General features: G+C 36.0%; 1 protein-coding gene across 1 annotated transcript in view; it reads right to left on the bottom strand.

The window, feature by feature from the left end:
• PDE3B (phosphodiesterase 3B) overlaps positions 1-18009 on the bottom strand; it is a 176592-nt gene that overhangs the window by 30261 nt on the left and 128322 nt on the right. The window contains exons 5-7 of the mRNA XM_023239599.2: positions 17518-17624; positions 6412-6622; positions 5775-5851 (exon numbers count right to left, since the gene is read on the bottom strand). Of these exons, the coding sequence (XP_023095367.1) occupies positions 5775-5851; positions 6412-6622; positions 17518-17624 (395 nt within the window). The remainder of the gene's footprint in view (positions 1-5774; positions 5852-6411; positions 6623-17517; positions 17625-18009) is intronic.

The following is an 18009-nucleotide window of genomic DNA, read 5'->3' as shown; positions in this document are numbered from 1 at the left end:
GTATCATTTATTGTGAATTATTTCTACCAATGTGATTAATAATATTTTTTTCCCCAAGTCTCATGGAAAAGAGAAGCAGCACTGGTAGGTAAATAGTATTCATTCACATGTAAAAAAAAACATATTCATTCTATTTGTAATCTTAGAAACAGGAAACTTCCCCCAAACCCATCAACAATAGAATAAATGGTAGTGTATTCACACAACTGAACAATATGTAGCGAAGAGAATGAACCACAGCCATATGCAACAATATGGATGATTCTTAAAAATGTGTGGAATGAAGGAAGCCAGACACAAGGTACATACTCTGTGATTCTGTTTATAAAAAGCTCAAAAACATATGAAAGACAAGAAAAATGTTATCTTTACAGGGTATACCTGGGAGGGGCCTGAGGGGAAATTCTGAGGTGTTGGTACTATTTCGTTCATTGGTTTATTAATCGGGGTGATAATACAGGCATATGTTAAGTGTATGAATATTAATTCAGTTAGAAAGTTATGATGTGATTGCTTTTCAATATGGAGGGTTTTTTCCTAAGTAAAAGGGTTTTTAAGAGTACTTATTGGAACTGAGTTTCAGAAGAACTAGAACTTGATAATGGCAAGCTTTTTCCCCTGTAAAATATGGATAACAATATCTTACTGGAAGTTACATATAATAAATGGTCAATAAACGTTAGTGATACTCTGAACTTAATACACTTAATATACTAAAAAATCATTAACTAATGGTGACCAGGAAATATTATTCTTTGGAAAATATTACTTTTTCCCCATGAAAAACATTTAAGAAATAAAATTTAGAATATTCAACTATTCTTGGTAGGTCAAGGCAGTACTACTATAATAATATTCTAAAATTACCATCCATCTAAAAATTGTTGACATCTAAGGTACATTACCTACTTACATTTTAATGACCCAAACTCCTAGTAACTATATCTTACACAGAACAGTAATAAAAACAGTTGAAATAAATGTAGTAAGTTCTTTTCCAAAGATGTCTACAACACTCTCTCTTATACCCCTTGCACTCTTCTCAAATGTATTCCTGTAGCTCTTCCATCAAGAGAGAGCATTTATTTCCTAATCCCCTGGAATCTGGACAGGCCGCATGACTGCTCTGATGAACAGAAAATGGCATTAAGTAACACTTTAGGTGTGTTTTGGGTTGAGCCATTAACTTGATTGGCAGCTCCTCCTCTCTTCGAATCCAGCAAACATGTTGGAAGAAGCCCATACAGGGGTCATATTTAGATGGACTAGGCAATAGTCAACAGACATGTGAGTAATCCAGTCCCATCTTGGAAATTCAGCCCAATCATTCCCTCAGATGACTGTCACCCTTACCAATATCTGACTGCAATCACATGAGAGTCCTCAAGTGAGAATGTCCCAGCTGAGACCAGTCAATCCAAACAACTGTATATATATAGTATAATAACATACTATAAAATCCACCCATCATAAGTGTATAATTCAACAATTTTAGTAAATTTACAGAGTTGTGCAACCTTTATGACAATCTGGTTTTAGAACATTATCACCCCCCAGAAAGTACCCTCCTGCTTATTTATAGTTGATCCTTATTTTCATTCTAGGCAATCACTCCTCTGATTATTGTCTCTATAAATTCACCTTTTCTAGAATTTTATGTAAATTGAATCATACAATATGTAATCCTTTGAGCCTGGCTTCTCTCACTTAAAATGATGTTTTGATTTTATACGTGTAGTGGCATGTTATCAGAAGTTTGTTCCTTTAATTGCTAAGTAAGATTACATTGAATGGATATACCACATGATATGTATCCATTCGTAACTTGATGGATGTCTGGGTCATTCCAACATTTGCAGCATCATCAATGATATCATGACACTCCCAGTCTTGTCTTTGAGTGCTCATATGTTTACTCATGGATAAATTCTTAGACATGGTATTACTGGGTGACATGGTAAATTTATGTGTAACTTTTAAAGAAACTGTCAAAATGTTTTCCAGAGTGGTATACCATTTTATATTCCCATCAGCAATGCACAAAGGTTCCAATTTCTCTGCATCCTTGCTAACAATTGCTATTGTCTTTTTGTTGTTGTTATAATTTTTTTAAACGTTTATTTATTATTGGGAGACAGAGAGAGACAGAGTGTGAGCAGGGGAGGGGCAGAGAGAGAGAGGGAGACACAGAATCCCAGGTAGGCTCCAGGCTCTGAGCTGTCAGCACAGAGCCCGATGTGGGCCTCGAACCCATAGGCCATGAGATCATGACCTGAGCCGAAGTCGGGTGCTTAACCAACTGAGCCACCCAGGCGCCCCACTATTGTCTTGTCTTTTTAATTATACCTATTCTAGTTTGAGTGTAGTGGTATCTTATTGTAGTATTAATTTGCATTTCCTTAGTGACTATTGATGTTCATCATCTTTTCATGTGTTCATTACCCATTTATTTATATCCTTCACCAAATGACTCAGACCAAAATATCTGACATCTCTTGCCCATTTTTTGAGTTGACTTAATGTTGAATTATAAATGTTCTTTATGTATTATGGATATAAGACCTTTATCAGATATATAATTTCCAAATATTTTCTCTCAATCTATGGTTTGTCTTTTCATTTTCTTATTGTTGTCTTTTGAAGTGTAAAAGTTTTTAATTTTGCTGAAGCCTAACTTGTCACCTTTTTTCTTTCATGGATTGTGCTTTTGGCATTGTATCCAAGAATGTTTTACTCAACTCAAGGTCACAAAGATTATGTCCAATTTGTTCTTCTGCAATTTGCAAGGTTTTAACTCTTACACTTAGGTCTATGATCTATTTTGAGTTACTGTCTGTGTATATAATAAGGTAAGGGCCCAAATTCTTTCTTTGACAAATGAATACCCAATTGTCTTGGCCCCATTTGGTGAAAAAACTATGCTTTCTCTTTTGAATGGTCTTGACTTCTATATCAAAATCAACCGACCATAAATGCAAGAATCTATTTTTGGACTTATAGTTCTGTTCCACTGAACTACGGGCTCATCTTTTGATACTTCACTATCTTAATTACAGTGGCTCTATAATAAATTATGAAATCAGGGAGCATCAGTCCTCCAAATTTGTTCTATTTCCAAATTGTTTTGGCTATTGTTGGTCATTGTCTTTCCATGTAAAATTTATGACCAACTTGTCAATTTCTACAAAAAAAAAAAGCCTGCTAGAATTTGTTAAGTATTGCACGGAATTTCTAGATGAATTTGGGAGAATAGCCCTATTGACAATACTGGGTTTTCCAGTCTTTAAATAAGAAATGCCTCTCAATGTATTTAGATTTTCTCTTTTTTAATTTTAATTTTTTTTTTTTTTTTTGAGAGAGAGCACACATGCACCAGCAGGGGAAGGGCAGAGGGAGAGAGAGAATACTCAGCAGGCTTCATGCCCAGTGCAGAGCCTGACATGGGGCTTGATCTCATCACTGTGAGATCATGACCTGAGTCTAAATCAAGAGTTGGACACCTAACTGGCTGAACCACTCAGGCACCCCATAGATTTTCTCTATTATCAACAGTGTTTTATGTTTTTCAGTTTATAAAACTCTTGTTAAATTTATTCTAATTACTTCATTCTTTTTGATACTATTACAAGTGAAAATGTTTTCTTAATTTCAATCTATGATGGCTCATTGCTAGTACACAGAAATACAATTTTGTTCAACACTGATATTGTATCTTATCCACTAAACTGATTTATTGGTTCTTGTGTGTGTGTGTGTGTGTGTGTGTGTGTGTGTGTGTATTCTTTGGGATTTTCTATATAAAGGATTATATGCTCTACGAATATGAGACAGTTTTATTTATTTATTTCCATTCAGGATTCCTTTATTTTTCTTTCCATTTTTTTGGCTAGAACCATCAGTACCATGTTGAAATGCTGAAAGCAAAAAATCTTATCTTATTCTTGATCTTAAGGAGAAAACATCAGTCCTTTTCCATTAAGGTGTGTGTTTTTCAAAGATGCCCTTTATCAAGTTGAAGAACTTCCCTGCTATAACTAGTTTGAGTGTTTTTATCATGAAAAGAGTGTTAGATTTTATCAAATGTTTTTTCTGCACATATTTGGATTATCATGCATTTTTCTCCCCTTTTATTCTATTAATGTGGTATATTACATTGATTGATTTTCAACTGTTAAACTGCCCTTGCATTCCTGGGATAAATACCACTTAGTCATAGTGTGACCATTTCATATGTTGCTGGATTCTGTTTGCCATTATTTTCTTAAGGGTTTTTGTGTTTATACACATAAGAGATATTGGTCTGCAGTTTTTTTTTGTTTTTGGTTTGTGATACCTGTGTCTGGTTATGACATCAGGATATCACTAGTCCTTCAGAATGAGTTGGGAAGTTTTCCCCTCCTACTTTTTGGAAGAGTTTGTAAAGGATTGCTCTTCTCCGTGTGTGTGAGTGCATGCGCGCGCGTATGTGTGTGTGGGGGGGGTGGGGGTGGGTGTGTGTGTTTTGAACAATCTCAGAACCAAAAATTACTGAACTGTACACTTTGATTTTTTTAATGCTTACTTATATTTGAGAGAGAGAGCATGTGCGCATGCGCAAGCAGGGAGGGGCAGAGAGAGAAGAGACACAGAATCTAAAGCAGGCTCCAGGTTCTGAGCTGTCAGCACAGAGCCCAACGTGGGGCTTGAACCCACAAACTGCGAGATCATGACCTGAGCCAAAGTCGGATGCTTAACCGACTGAGCCACCCAGGCGCCCTTGAATTGTACACTTTAAAAGGGTGAAGTTTATAGTACATAAGGGGATCAGTACGAGCCTATAATCCCTAAGGGGGCCTATCTATTGCTGATTTACTTTTATTCTTAGGGTGCAGTGCTGCAGAGTTTTCCAAGTTATCCCTACCATGGTAGGCCATCACCTCCAATATCGAGCTCTCTAGTCCCATGGAGGTACCAAAAGGATTGCTCATTGTATGAGTCACTGGACCCGCTGGAAGGAGCAAATACCTTTTTCATAGCCCCATACTCTAGGCTTATTTCATGAATTTCTATCCTCCTCCAGATCTTGTACTGGTAATTGTGAGGAGCTTGTTAGTTTTCAATGGCTTTAAGCACATTTTTGTTGTTAATAATTTGTCCAGCTTTTCTAGCTACTTTCAGGGGGAATGACGGTCTGAGTTACCTAGTTAACTATTACTGTATGCTTGAGTCATCAACATTGAAAATTATAAAACCACCATAATTTTATCACCAACAGTATTTCTTGTTTGAGGATATAAAATGTTTCAGAATGATATAATAAACTATATTTTAAAACAACTCCTCTCTATGTCATAAAAACTCTTTTGGGCTTAGAGTTCAACATTATCATAATTAATTACTCTATTTATGAACCCTACCCATAAACTGAAAAGACTGCATTCATTTGTATAGCACACTTTAGTCCTTTTTTTTTTTTTTAAAGATTTTATTTTTAAGTAATCTCTACACCCAACGTGGGGCTCAAACTCACAACCCTGAGATCAAGAGTCGCATGCTCTTCCGACTGAGCCAGCCAGGCACGTCCCCAGCACAGTTTAGTCTTCAAAACACTTTTACCCTCTGTTATTTATAACTTGTTCCTAGTAACTTCTCTACTTATCTTGTAAGTATATAAAAATGTTATAATCTTCATTTTAAAGATGGATAAACTGAAGTTAAACTCACATTTATTCATTTCTAAAACAATCTAAGAAACTGTTCTGAAATTCAGACACACAGGACCTTTGCAATCTCACCTGACTTTCCACTGTGGCAGTCTATACCAGATTCGGATTCAGATGTTGAAACATATTTCAATATTTGATGTCCACAGCTTAAAGAATAAAATAGATAAATATACATTCATAAATGAGACAAAACTTTTTACCTAAATACAATTTTGAAATCTGTTTAACTTTTAACCAGGAACCCCACTGCAAAATATCATACAAGTCCAATCTCTCTATAAACTTAATAGGCTTTATCCTGGAAGGTATCTTGTGTCCCCGAAGAAACTAACATATTTTGAAAGTCACCACTGAGGTCTGAGGTAAACACTTATCACTGATAAAAAACTGAGCAGAAATGAAAACAAACACCATATGAACTGGGTACTAAGGTAGTACATACTAAAAGAATTCTCATAATTTACTGGTATCTTGAGATGGATAGAATACTACTATATATCACTTTTGATAGAGATTACTTAATTCAAAAATGAACAATTGCACTAAAATGAGGAAAAGTTTCTTAAAAAGAAAAACTACTTGATAAATAGGGAAGATACAGTCTTAATCCATCAACTAGTTATAACATAAAACTAGAAAACTAGGAATACTTTATTAAAATAACCTATATTTTGAGACAGAAATAATCAACATTTAGGAAACTTACCTGTTACATAAACTGCTATCAGAATTTCTAACATGCTGATAAAAATCTGGTGAATTGGGTGCACTGCCCAGAGATCGGTGTAAAATAACACTTGGCTTAGTAAGAGAACTGGCAGTGGCAGGAAATTCTACAGGTGATCGATTCATTAGAGAGCCAGCGGAGACTGGTCCATGGCTGGGAGAATTCACAGGACTCAGGCTGGGGAAAGCACCTGAAAAATTCAAAAGAGAAGAAAGAGATCAATAAATATGCAGGTGTGTGTTTGTGTTTATTGTCTATGTGTATTTATAAAGAACATTTTCCTTTTTTATTTAAAAAAAATTTTTTTTTAATATTTATTTATTTTTGAGAGACAGAGTGAGACAAAGTGAGACTTGGGGGAGGGGCAGAGAGAGAGGAAGACACAGGTTTGGAAACAGGCTCCAGGCTCTGGGCTGTCAGCACAGAGCCTGACGCGGGACTCGAACCCACAGACTATGAGATCATGACCTGAGCTGAAGTCGGACGCTCAACCGACTGAACCACCCAGGCGCCCCTGCATTTTCCCTTTTTTAAAGAAAGCAAAGTATTTGCAATTAAATGATAAACCAGATTTCCACGTGGAGCTATCTTCAAGACATTCCAGGCATTTAAGCAGAATATAGACCATGTTTGTCATCATGAATGAGTGTGAAATAAACACCTTGTGGCAGGATGGCACAGATATTGAGAGTGTAACTAAGATGTACACAAAGTGTGGCGCAGATTTTCCTAATTCACATTGGTGTTTATCTTTCACATGCTGAATCCCCACCAGCTTGATCATCCACATGAAGAAAGCATGGTTACCAGATTTTACTGAAGAACCAAAGTTCTTAACAGCATTAAGCAAGTTGAACGAAGACAAAATTATATGTTAACACAACTGCAGATCTCTTTTAAAAATATGCCCAAATCTTTCCAGCTCATTCATTTGACAAATATTTGAGAGCCTACTATATGGTGGAAGATGTGTTGGATTTCACAATGGAGAAGAAGTTACCATCCCTGCTACTCTACAAACCTAGAGACTAGTGGTGAGTACAAACAAGTGCTAAGTGCTAAAATAAGGGGGAAAAAAAAAACCCAGAGTACTTCAGAAATCCATTCTAATACTACTGATCTGCTCCAGAAATCTTCACTGAGTGCCTTGAACTAAGGTGAAATGGGTATATCTGGAGAGGTAGGCAGACTTAAAACTTCATTTGGAAATAAAGATCCAAGTAAAGTGTGAATCAGAGAGCACAGCACATAACAGTTATTCAGGACCTACGACAGTTTCGCCATAGCGGTATAAACACTTGCAGATGTGTGTGATGGTTAATTTTATGTGTCAGCTTGGCTTGGCTATGGTGTTCAGCTGTGTGGTCAAGCACCAGGCTAGTTGTCGCTGTGAAAGTATTCTTCAGAGGTGACTAACACTTTAATCAGTAAACTGAGTAAAGCAGATCACCCTCCCTAATGTGTATGGGCTTCAGCCAATTGGTTGAAGGCCTTAAAAGAAAAGACTGAGGTCCTCCAAAGAGGAAAGAGGTTTGCCTCAAGACTGCCTTCAGATTCAGGACTGCAGTATCGACTCGTGCGAGAATTTCTAGCTGGACAGCCTGCCCTGTAAATCTCAAACCTGCCAACCCTCACAGTCTTGCAAGCCAATTCCTTAAAATAAACCTATCTCTCCATCTCTCTCTCTCTCTCTCTCTCTATGTAAATGCACACACACATCCTATTAGTTCTGTTTCTCTGGAGAACCCTAATACGATGTGTTGTTTTATTTAATCTTAATAACTTTGTGAGTTAAGTAGTATTTTCATCTTCATATGTCAGAGGAGAGGAGAGGGGACTCCAAAAAAGTCAAAAAACTTGATTTAACAGTTAAAAAAAGTCAAAAAACTGTGTTAACAGTTAACACTGTGAGATCAGACTCTTTTCCCAGGGCTGCCACTGCTACTCTATCAGACTCATTTCTTTAGAGGTTCCTATAATTTCATACAATGTTAGGGCTGAATGGGATTTTTTTTTTTAATCTGGTCAACTTAATGTCTCAAGAGGAAACTGAGGACAAGGTGTGTCTTGCTCGTCATAATCACTGGTTACTAACTGGAAACAAAGGTTCCAATTTTTAGCCTTCTTTTCTCTAATTATACTAGTGAGTATCCAAAATCCTGACAAGTGGGCTAAGAAGAATAAAGGGTACAAAATCTTAGGGTAGAGATTGGATATACAGACAAACCTAGAAATCCTTAAAAAATGCTTTCTATAATATAGATCCACCATTTTTATTTTAAACCCTCTTTATTGTGAAATATAACACACACATAGAAAAGTTACAATGGGACTACTCATCACTCAAGCTAAGACATAAAATACGGCCAGAGCTCAACCACCCTGCCTTCTAACTCCCCTGCCTCTCTTTAAAGGAAATCATTATTTTGACTTTTATGGTATTGTTTTTCTTGCCTTTCTTTATATTTATACCATGTATGTATGCATTTTTTGACAATGTGGATTACTTTTGCCCCTTTTGTGAACTTTGTAAACTGAATTAGACAATAAATATAAATGCTTCTATGCCTTGCTTACATTTTAAAGTAATATTTCCAGGCAGTTACTTGTTATTGTGGTTGATTTTCAATGCCATATCAAACTGTATGCATGAATATAGCACAATTTTATTTCTCTATTCAAGTACTGAATGGCCAAATTGTCTTCCAAAGTGGCTGTAGCATTTCACTTTCCCATCAGTGTATCAGAGTTTCCACTTCTGAACGTTTTTACCACTTGTTTTTATCTGTCTTTGTAATTACAGACATCACAATGGTATGAAGTCACAGGTCACTGTGGTTTTGATTTACATTTTCCGTAATGATTAATACTGAATATCTTTTCATGTGGTATGGGCCATTTGTACATCTTCTCTGGAGAAACATCTATTCAGATTTTTGCCCGTTTTTTAAGAAGGTAATTTGTCTTTTTATTATTGAATTACAGACATCTTTGTATATTCTGGATAAAAGGCCACTATCAAATACATGATTTGCAAATATTTCCTCCCATCCTGTGTCTTATCACTTTCTTTAGGTCTCTGTAGAAATACAAATGTTTTCAATTTTAATGAATTCCAATTATCAGGTTTTTTCACTCATGAACTGTGCTTTCGGTGTCATACCTTAGAATGCTGTATTCAAAACCCAAAGTTACAAACTTTTTTTTTGTTTTCTTCCACTAGTTTTAGGCTTTCACTCCTACCGTTGAGTCTATGATGCATTTTGGTTAATTTTTGAGTATGACAAAAGGTAGAATTCCAAATTCATTCTTGCTCCTGTCTATTTCCAGGATTTGCTAAAAACACAATTTCTTCCCCATTGAATCATCTTGGCACCCTTGTTGAAAATCAGTTGACCATGTAAGGATTTATTTCTGGACTCTCAATTCTATCCCACTGAGCTGGAATATCCTTATGCCAATACCAGTCTTGATTACTACAGCTTGGTAGTAAGTTTTAAAATTTGCCAGTGTGAGTCCTCCAATTTCTTCTTTTTTATTAAAACTGTTTTAGCTATGCTGGGTCCCTTGAATTTCCGTATGAATTTTATGATCAGCTTGTCAATTTCTGCAAAGAAGCTAGCTCAGATCTTGATAAAGATGGCAAGAAATCTAGAACAATTTGGAGAGAAATGCCATCATAACAATGTTACATTTTCTGATCCATGAACACAGGAATATTTCTTTTATTTATTTAGACTTCTTTAATTTCTTTCAACAATGTTTTAAAGTTTTCAGTGTACAGGTCTTACACTCTTGTTAAATTTGTTGCAAAGTATTTTACTCTTTTTAATGCTAACTGTATATAGAATTATTTTAATTTCATTTTGCATTGTTCATTGCTAATATACGAAATACAACTGATTTCTGCCTAGAGATCTTGTATCCTGACACACTGATAAACTTCTTTATTGGCTGTAATAGATTTTAATGAATTTCTTCAGATTTCGTAAATACATGACATTATACGCAAATATAATTTTACCTCTTCCTTTTATTCCTTCTTAGCTAATTGCTATGGCTAGAACCTCCAATCCAATATTGAGTAGAAGTAGCAATTTTAACTATTAACATCGTTTTATATTTTCATTTTATAATTTCTAGTTCTATTTTCTCTTTGATGAGATACTATTGTCATACTCAAATACTCTTGAAATGGTTTCTGCTACAACTTTAAACATATTTATAATAGGAGATTTAAAGTCATTGTGTGCTAAGTCCAAACTCCAAGCCCCATCGGGCAAATTTTCTGTTGGCTGTTTTGCTTTGTGTGCATGGCAAAAATTTGCTTGTGTATTTCATTTTTTTTGTTGTTGAAAACTGGACATTATATTTTAACAGTTCTGGCATCAGATCCCTCCGACTTCCAAGGTTTGTTATGTTGCTGATTTATGTTTGTTTTCTTGTTTCTGATTGTTGAATGACTTTCCTGGACTAATTATGTAGATTCCGTTTTCTCTGAGGTGTGTAGCCACTGAGTTCTTTGCTGGTTTTTTTTTTTTTTCCTTTAAGTTCTTGATTTATATTTTAAGCTTGACTTCCTGCAAGTCACCCATGGGTCAGTATAATTTTGTGGTCAGCAAATGATGTATCAGAACATTTCTTTAAATGTTTTGCCTACACGTCATCTGTAGGAGGGAATGTTTGAAAAGATACACCTTCAAACTTCAGTTTACGAAACGGCCTTAGATTTCACATCTCACTTGTGAGAGCCTCTAGGTCAGCTACAGATAAGTGACTAGGGCCTTCTCCTCTCCCAGATCTTTCCTATGCACACGCACATCCTGGCACAGGATCCTGAGATCTTCAGGAATCTGTCAGACACTTTCAAATTCCCTATGGTCATCTAGTAGTATCCAGGATTTCCTTTTAAATTCTCAGGCAGCTCTTGTTTACCACAAGTGAAATAACAGCCTTAGGCGGTCACAATGTTGGCTGGCATAGGGTTTGTTTTTTAGAAAGCTGAGCTCCGAGTCAAATCAAATACCCACAACACTTCAGGAACAGAGATTTTCCAAGGAGCTTTAAGTTTATATTAAGTTTGGGCAAAGTATTTACTGTCCTCTTGGGGGAGTTTCAAAAGAGGTCAGATCTCTCTGATGGCTGCAATGCTATTGGCTTTTAGCAATAATGCCACTGAGGGAGAAAGCTGGGAAGAGATAGTTCCCAAATAAAATGCCACAGAACCCATCGTCTTACCAGGGTTCAATAGTCTGTCTTGTTTTTTCTAGTTTTTTCTCAGGACTTCTAGTTTTTTCTCAGGCTTGTGTTAGTTTCCAGAGTTCTGAAATGGCTCAGTTTCTTTTTTTTTTTTTAATGTTTATTCATTTTTGAGAGACAGAGAGTACGAGCAGGGGAGGTGCAGAGCAAGAGGGGACAGAGGATCCAAAGTGGGCTCTGCACCAACAGCACAGAGCCCAATGCGGAGCTCAAACTCACGAACCGTGAGATCATGACCTGAGCCGAAGCTGGATGTTTGAGTGATTAAGCCTCCCAGGTACCCCTGAATTTCACTTTTTTCGCCCCTATTTTTGTTATTTTAGCAGGAGAGTGAGTTTACAGAAATATTCTGTCTGCCATTCCTGAATGAGTCTCTATATGTGATATTAATACTTTGAAACTCATTGAGACTTGTTTCATAGTCTGACAAATGGTCTACTGTTATCAATCTTGTGTGTATTCTTTGAAGTAATTTTTTTTTAACATTTATTTATTTTTGAGAGAGAGCACAAACGGGGGAGGGTCAGAGAGAGAGGGAGAAACAGAATCTGAAACAGGCTCCAGGCTCTGAGCTGTCAGCACAGAGCCTGATGCAGGGCTTGAACTCACGAACCGCGAGATCATGACCTGAGCTGAAGTCAGACACCCAACCAACTGAGCCACCCAGGCGCCCCACTGTGTGTATTCTTTGAAAAAATATTCATCCTGGCTGAATGTAGTATTTTACAGTCAGGTCAGTTAATTCGTATTGTTCTAATCTTTCTTATATCTATACTAATGTTTTGGTCTGCTTATTCTACTAGTTAATGAGAATAGTGAGTTAAAATCTCCAAATATTAATATAAATTTGTCTATTTCCCCCCTTTAGTTCTGTCATTTTTTGGTTCATGTATATTATTGCTATGAGATCAGAAGTAACTGTGTCCTTATATAAAGAGTGTGTGTCTTGTAAAGAACATATGCTTGAGTCTTGTGTTGTTAACTGACAATCTTGTCTTTTAACTGGAGTGTATTTTCACTTTTTGTTGAAAACTGAATATTTTAAAAATATACTTAACAACTTTAGCAGATCCCTCCTTCCCCCCCACCACAAAATGTATATTCAATGTAATGTAGTCTGTTTAATCCACTATCTTGCTATTTATTTTTCAGTTGTTCCTTCTTTTTCTCTTTTATTTTCTCTTTTCTTGGATTCTTCTGGGTTATTCAAGTTTTTAAAAAAATCATGCCACTGTTACCTCCTATGATTGTTTTTTACTTATACCTTTTTTTAAATTCTTTTAATTGTCACTCTGTATATCACAATGTGCGTCTTTGAAGTATTAGTTTCTCTCAAACTTAAAACTTTTTACTACTTTTTAATCATTGCTAGTACATTACATATCCATTTACCATTCTCCCACCCTTTATATGCCATTATTATCATACATTTGACTCCTTCATATATTATGCATGCAACAAGGAAGTGATTATTGTCGTTGTTGTTATTTCTAAGTTACATCCAAGTTAGCATATAGTGCAACAATATTTTCAGTAGATTCCAGTGATTCGTCCCTTATGTATAACACCCAGCACTCATCCCAACAAGTTCCCTCCTTAATGCCCCTTACCCATTTAGCCCATCCCCCCACTCACAGTTTGTTTTCTGTATTTAAGAGTCTCTTATGTTTTGTCCCCGTTTTTATATTCTTTTGCTTCCTTTCCCTTATATTCATCTGTTTTGTATCTTAAATTCTTCATATAAGTGAAATCATCTGATATTTGTCTTTCTCTGACTGACTTGTTTCACTTAGCGTAATACCCTCTACTTCATGTTGCTGCAAATGGCAAGACTTCATTCTTTTTGATTGTCGAGTAATATTCCATTGTGTATGTATGCATGTAATGTATATGTATATGCATATGTATATGTATATACACCACATATTTTTTATGCATTCATCTGTCGATGGACATCTGGGCCCTTTCCACACTTTGACTGCTGTTGACAGTGCTGCTATAAACATTGGGGTGCATGTGCCCCTCAAAACAGCACAACTGTATCCCTTGGATATACACCTAGTAGTGCAATTGCTGGGTCCATTATGATTGTTTTTAATCAACGTTCACTTATATTCACTCAATTTAGGCTTATTAGAGCTTTTCATTCATTCCTATCATTCTGTGCTTCAATCTGGATCATTTTCCTCCTACCTAAACTACTATCTTTGCTGGATCTTAGTAGTGCAGGCCTATCAGCAATAAATTCTATCAGCCTTTGTTTGCATGAAAAAATATTATTTCAATTTAATTTTTAAAATGTATTTTCATTGGGGCGCATGGATGGCTCAGTTGGTTAAGGGTCCAACTTGAGTTTAGGTCACGATCTTGCAGTTCATGAATTTGAGCCCCGTGCTGGGCTCTGTGCTAACAACTCAGACCCTGGAGCCTGCTTCAGATTCTGTGTGTGTGTGTGTGTGTCTCTCTCTCTGCCCTTCCCCAGCTCACACTCTGTCCCTCTCTCTCTCTCTCAAAAATAAATAAACATTAAAAAAATTTTTAAAGATATTTTCATTGGTAAAGAATTCCAGGTTGGCATTTTTCTGTTTTTTTTTCAATACTTTTAATATGCCATTCTATGTCTTTGAGTTCATACTTGGTATTATAGAATCACTGTGAATATTACTATTGTTCCCTGAAAAATAACCTTTTTTACTTGGTTGCTTTTGAAATTTTTCTTGTTGTATAATTCAGGGGTTTGCCTGAAATCCCTATGATTTTATCTATCTTCTCGGGGTTCACCAAGTTTCAGGAATTTGCTAATTCCCTTACTATTTTGGAAAATTATCCTGCCCTATTGTTTCTCTCCTCCCCTTTTGAGTCTTCATTTACACAGAACCATTAATTGTGCCTTAAATGACTCTTAAATGTTGTTTTGTTACTTAGGCTCATAAATGTTAAAGGCTCTTATGTCTTCTGTTATGTAATACCTTTCTTTTTTTTTAAAAAAATTTTTTTTTTTAACATTTATTTATTTTTGAGACAGAGAGAGACAGAGCATGAACAGGGGAGGGGCAGAGAGAGAGGGAGACACAGAATCCGAAACAGGCTCCAAGCTGTCAGCACAGAGCCCGACGCGGGGCGCGAACTCATGAACTGTGAGATCATGACCTGAGCTGAAGTCGGACGCTTAACCGACCGAGCCACCCAGGCGCCCCGTAATACCTTTCTTTAACTCTGATAAGTTTCTTTGCTTAGAAATCTGCTCTGGCCGAAATTTATATAGCTTATACCTGCTTTCTTTTGATTAGTGTTAGCATGGTGTATTTTTCTCCATCCATTTACTTTGAATTTTTATGTGTCTTTACATTTAAAGTGGGTTTCTTATAGATAATATATATTTAGGTCATGTTTTTTGATCTACTTTAACAACAGACGTCTTTTTTTATATGTATTTATTTTTGAGAGCGAGAGAGAGTGAGTGGGGGAGGTGCACAATAAGAAAGAGGGAAGCAGAGGATCCAAAGCGGGCTCTGTGCTGACAGCCCCCAGTGCGGGGCTCCAACCCATCAACCATGAGATCTTGACCTGAGCTGAAGTCAGACACTTAACCGACTGAGCCATGCAGGCGCCCCCAACAATATAGGTCTTTTAATTAGTACATTTAGACCACTGGTGTTCAGAATGATTACTGATACAGTTGGATTAACATCTATCATATCTATTACTGTTTTCTATTTGTTGTCCTTGTTCTTTGTTCCTATTTTTGTTTTCTACTCTTCTTCTGTTTTTGTGGTTTTGAGAATTTTTATCATTCTACTTTCTCTTTACTTAGAATATCAGTTATACTTCTTTTTCAACTTTTTTTAACGGTTGCCCTGGAGTTTGCAATATACATTTTACATCTAACCCAAGTTCACTTCCAAATAACATTACACCACTTCACAGATACCTTATGAGTACCTTATGATAATAAAATAAACCCAATTCCTCTGTCCCTTGTATCATTGCTGTCATTCATTTATATATATGCATATATACACATACATAAAATACATACATGCACATATAATTGAATACATTGTTGCTATCATTATTCTAAACTACTACCTGTTAGATCAAATAAAAAGAAAAATAAAAGCTTTTAATTTTACCTTCACTTACACCTTCTTCAGTGCTCTTCCTTTCTTTATGTAGACCTGAGTTTCTGACCTACACTACTATTCTTCTCTTTAGAGAACTTCTTTTAACATTTCTTGTACATCAGGTCTACTGGCAACAAGTTCCCTCAACTTTTGTCTGAAAAAGTCTTTACTTTCCTTCACTTTTGGAGGATAATTTCAAAGGGTACAGAATTCTAGGTTGGCGTTCTTTTGTTTTTTTTCCTCACAATACTTTAAATGTTTCATTCTACTCACATGGTTTCTGAGAAGTTTCATGTCATTATTATTTTGCTCTTTTATATGTAAGATGTTTTTTTTTCCCTTCTGGCTTCTTTAATGATTTTTTTTTATCTTTAAATTTCTGTAATTTGAAAACAATATGCCTAGGTATTGTTCTTTTGGTATTTATCCTGTTTGGTGTTCTGTGAGCTTCCTGGATGTTTGGTGTTCTGTGAGCTTCCTGGATCTATGGTTTGGTGTCTGATACTAATTTGAGACGATTCTTGGTCATTATTGTTTCAAATATTTCTTCTATTCCTTCTCTCTCTTTTTTTTAATTAAAAAAATTTTTTTTGATATGAAATTTATTGTCAAATTGGTTTCCATACAATACCCAGTGCTCATCCCAAAAGGTGCCCTCCTCAATGCCCATCACCCACCCCCCCCTCTCCCTTCCACCTCCCACCAACCCTCAGTTTATTCTCAGTTTTTAAGAGTCTCTTATGGTTTGGCTCCCTCCCTCTCTAACTTTTTTTTTCCTTCCCCTCCCCACAGTCTTCTGTTAAGTTTCTCAGGATCCACGTAAGAGTGAAAACATATGGTTATCTGTCTTTCTCTGTATGACTTCCTTCTCACTTTCTTCTCTTTCTGGTATTCCTTTTGTATTTGCCCCACAGTCCTTGGGTATTTGATTCTGCTTTTTCAATCTTTGTTCTCTTTGTTTTTCAGTTTTGAAGATTTCTCATGCTCAAGCTGAGACAGTCTTTCCTCAGTTGCATCCAGCCTACTGATGAGCCTGTTAAAGGCACTCTTCATTTCTGTTACAGTGCTTTTTATCAAGAGCGTTTATTTTTGTTTTATTATTTTAGGACTTCCACCTCTCTGCTTACACTGCCCATCCATTCTTGCATGTTGTCTACTTAATCAATTAGAACCCTTGGCATACTAATCATAGTTGTTTTAAATTCCCAATCTGGTAATTCCAACATCCCTATCTGATTCTGATAAGTTTCTGTCTATCCAAATTGTGTCTTTTACCTTTTGGTATGCCTTACAATTTTAAGAAGTGCCAGGACATACCTGGTAAAAGAAGCTACCGTAAATAGGTCTTTAATAATGGTGCTGAGGTGTGAGGGGAGAAGTGTTCTATAGTCCTGTGATCAGGTCTCAGTCTTTCAGTGTGAATCTGGATCTGCAACTATTCAGGTTAGTTTAGGTAGTTCTATATTTTACCCCTGAATTCCTAGTGCCTAACAAAGTACCTGATATATAGTGGCTGTTTAAAAAGTGTTTATGAATGAATGAGCAAACAGTCAATTAATGGTCAATCCAAATTGCTTAGTCATGTTAATTTACAACATATAAATGGCATTCAAAACCAGCTCTAAATGTATAATGAGAAAATTCTGTAGTACCATATACTTTGAGACCTCCCACATTTAAATCATAAAGAATGATTTCTTACCAGCTCTTCTTAGACCTATATGGTGAGTTAGGGATACGGAAGATGACCTTTGCTTCGGCATTGTCAGTAGATTTGAACTTAAAGGTCCATTTAGATAGGATCCTTGACTAAAAGGGAAAGATAACAAATTAAGAATGTTAAAGCCATGGGAAATTTCCTCTTTTTTTTACTCATGGTCTTCAGTTCAACTAGGAAATACCTGCTTATACAGAATTTAGACATCTATCTAGTTGCTTAAAGGCCTAAAGCAGGAACCAGCAAATGTTTTCTATAAAGGACCAAGTAGTAAATAAATACTTTTAGCTTCGCAGGCCACAAGGTCTCCACTGCAACTACTTAACTCTGCCGTTGTAGCATAAAAGCAGCCACAGATAATAATAAATACAACTGTGTTTCAATATAATTTAATTTGCAAAAACAGCTATGGACCACATTAGGTCCACAGGCTGTAGTTTGCTGAACCCTGGTATAAAGCAGGTTATCAATATCATC

Source organism: Felis catus, chromosome D1 (assembly GCF_018350175.1).
Source record: "Felis catus isolate Fca126 chromosome D1, F.catus_Fca126_mat1.0, whole genome shotgun sequence".
NCBI classification, from domain to species: Eukaryota; Metazoa; Chordata; class Mammalia; order Carnivora; family Felidae; genus Felis; species Felis catus.
Note: the sequence above shows the minus strand (reverse complement) of the source record. Positions and strands in the feature narration are given on the sequence as shown.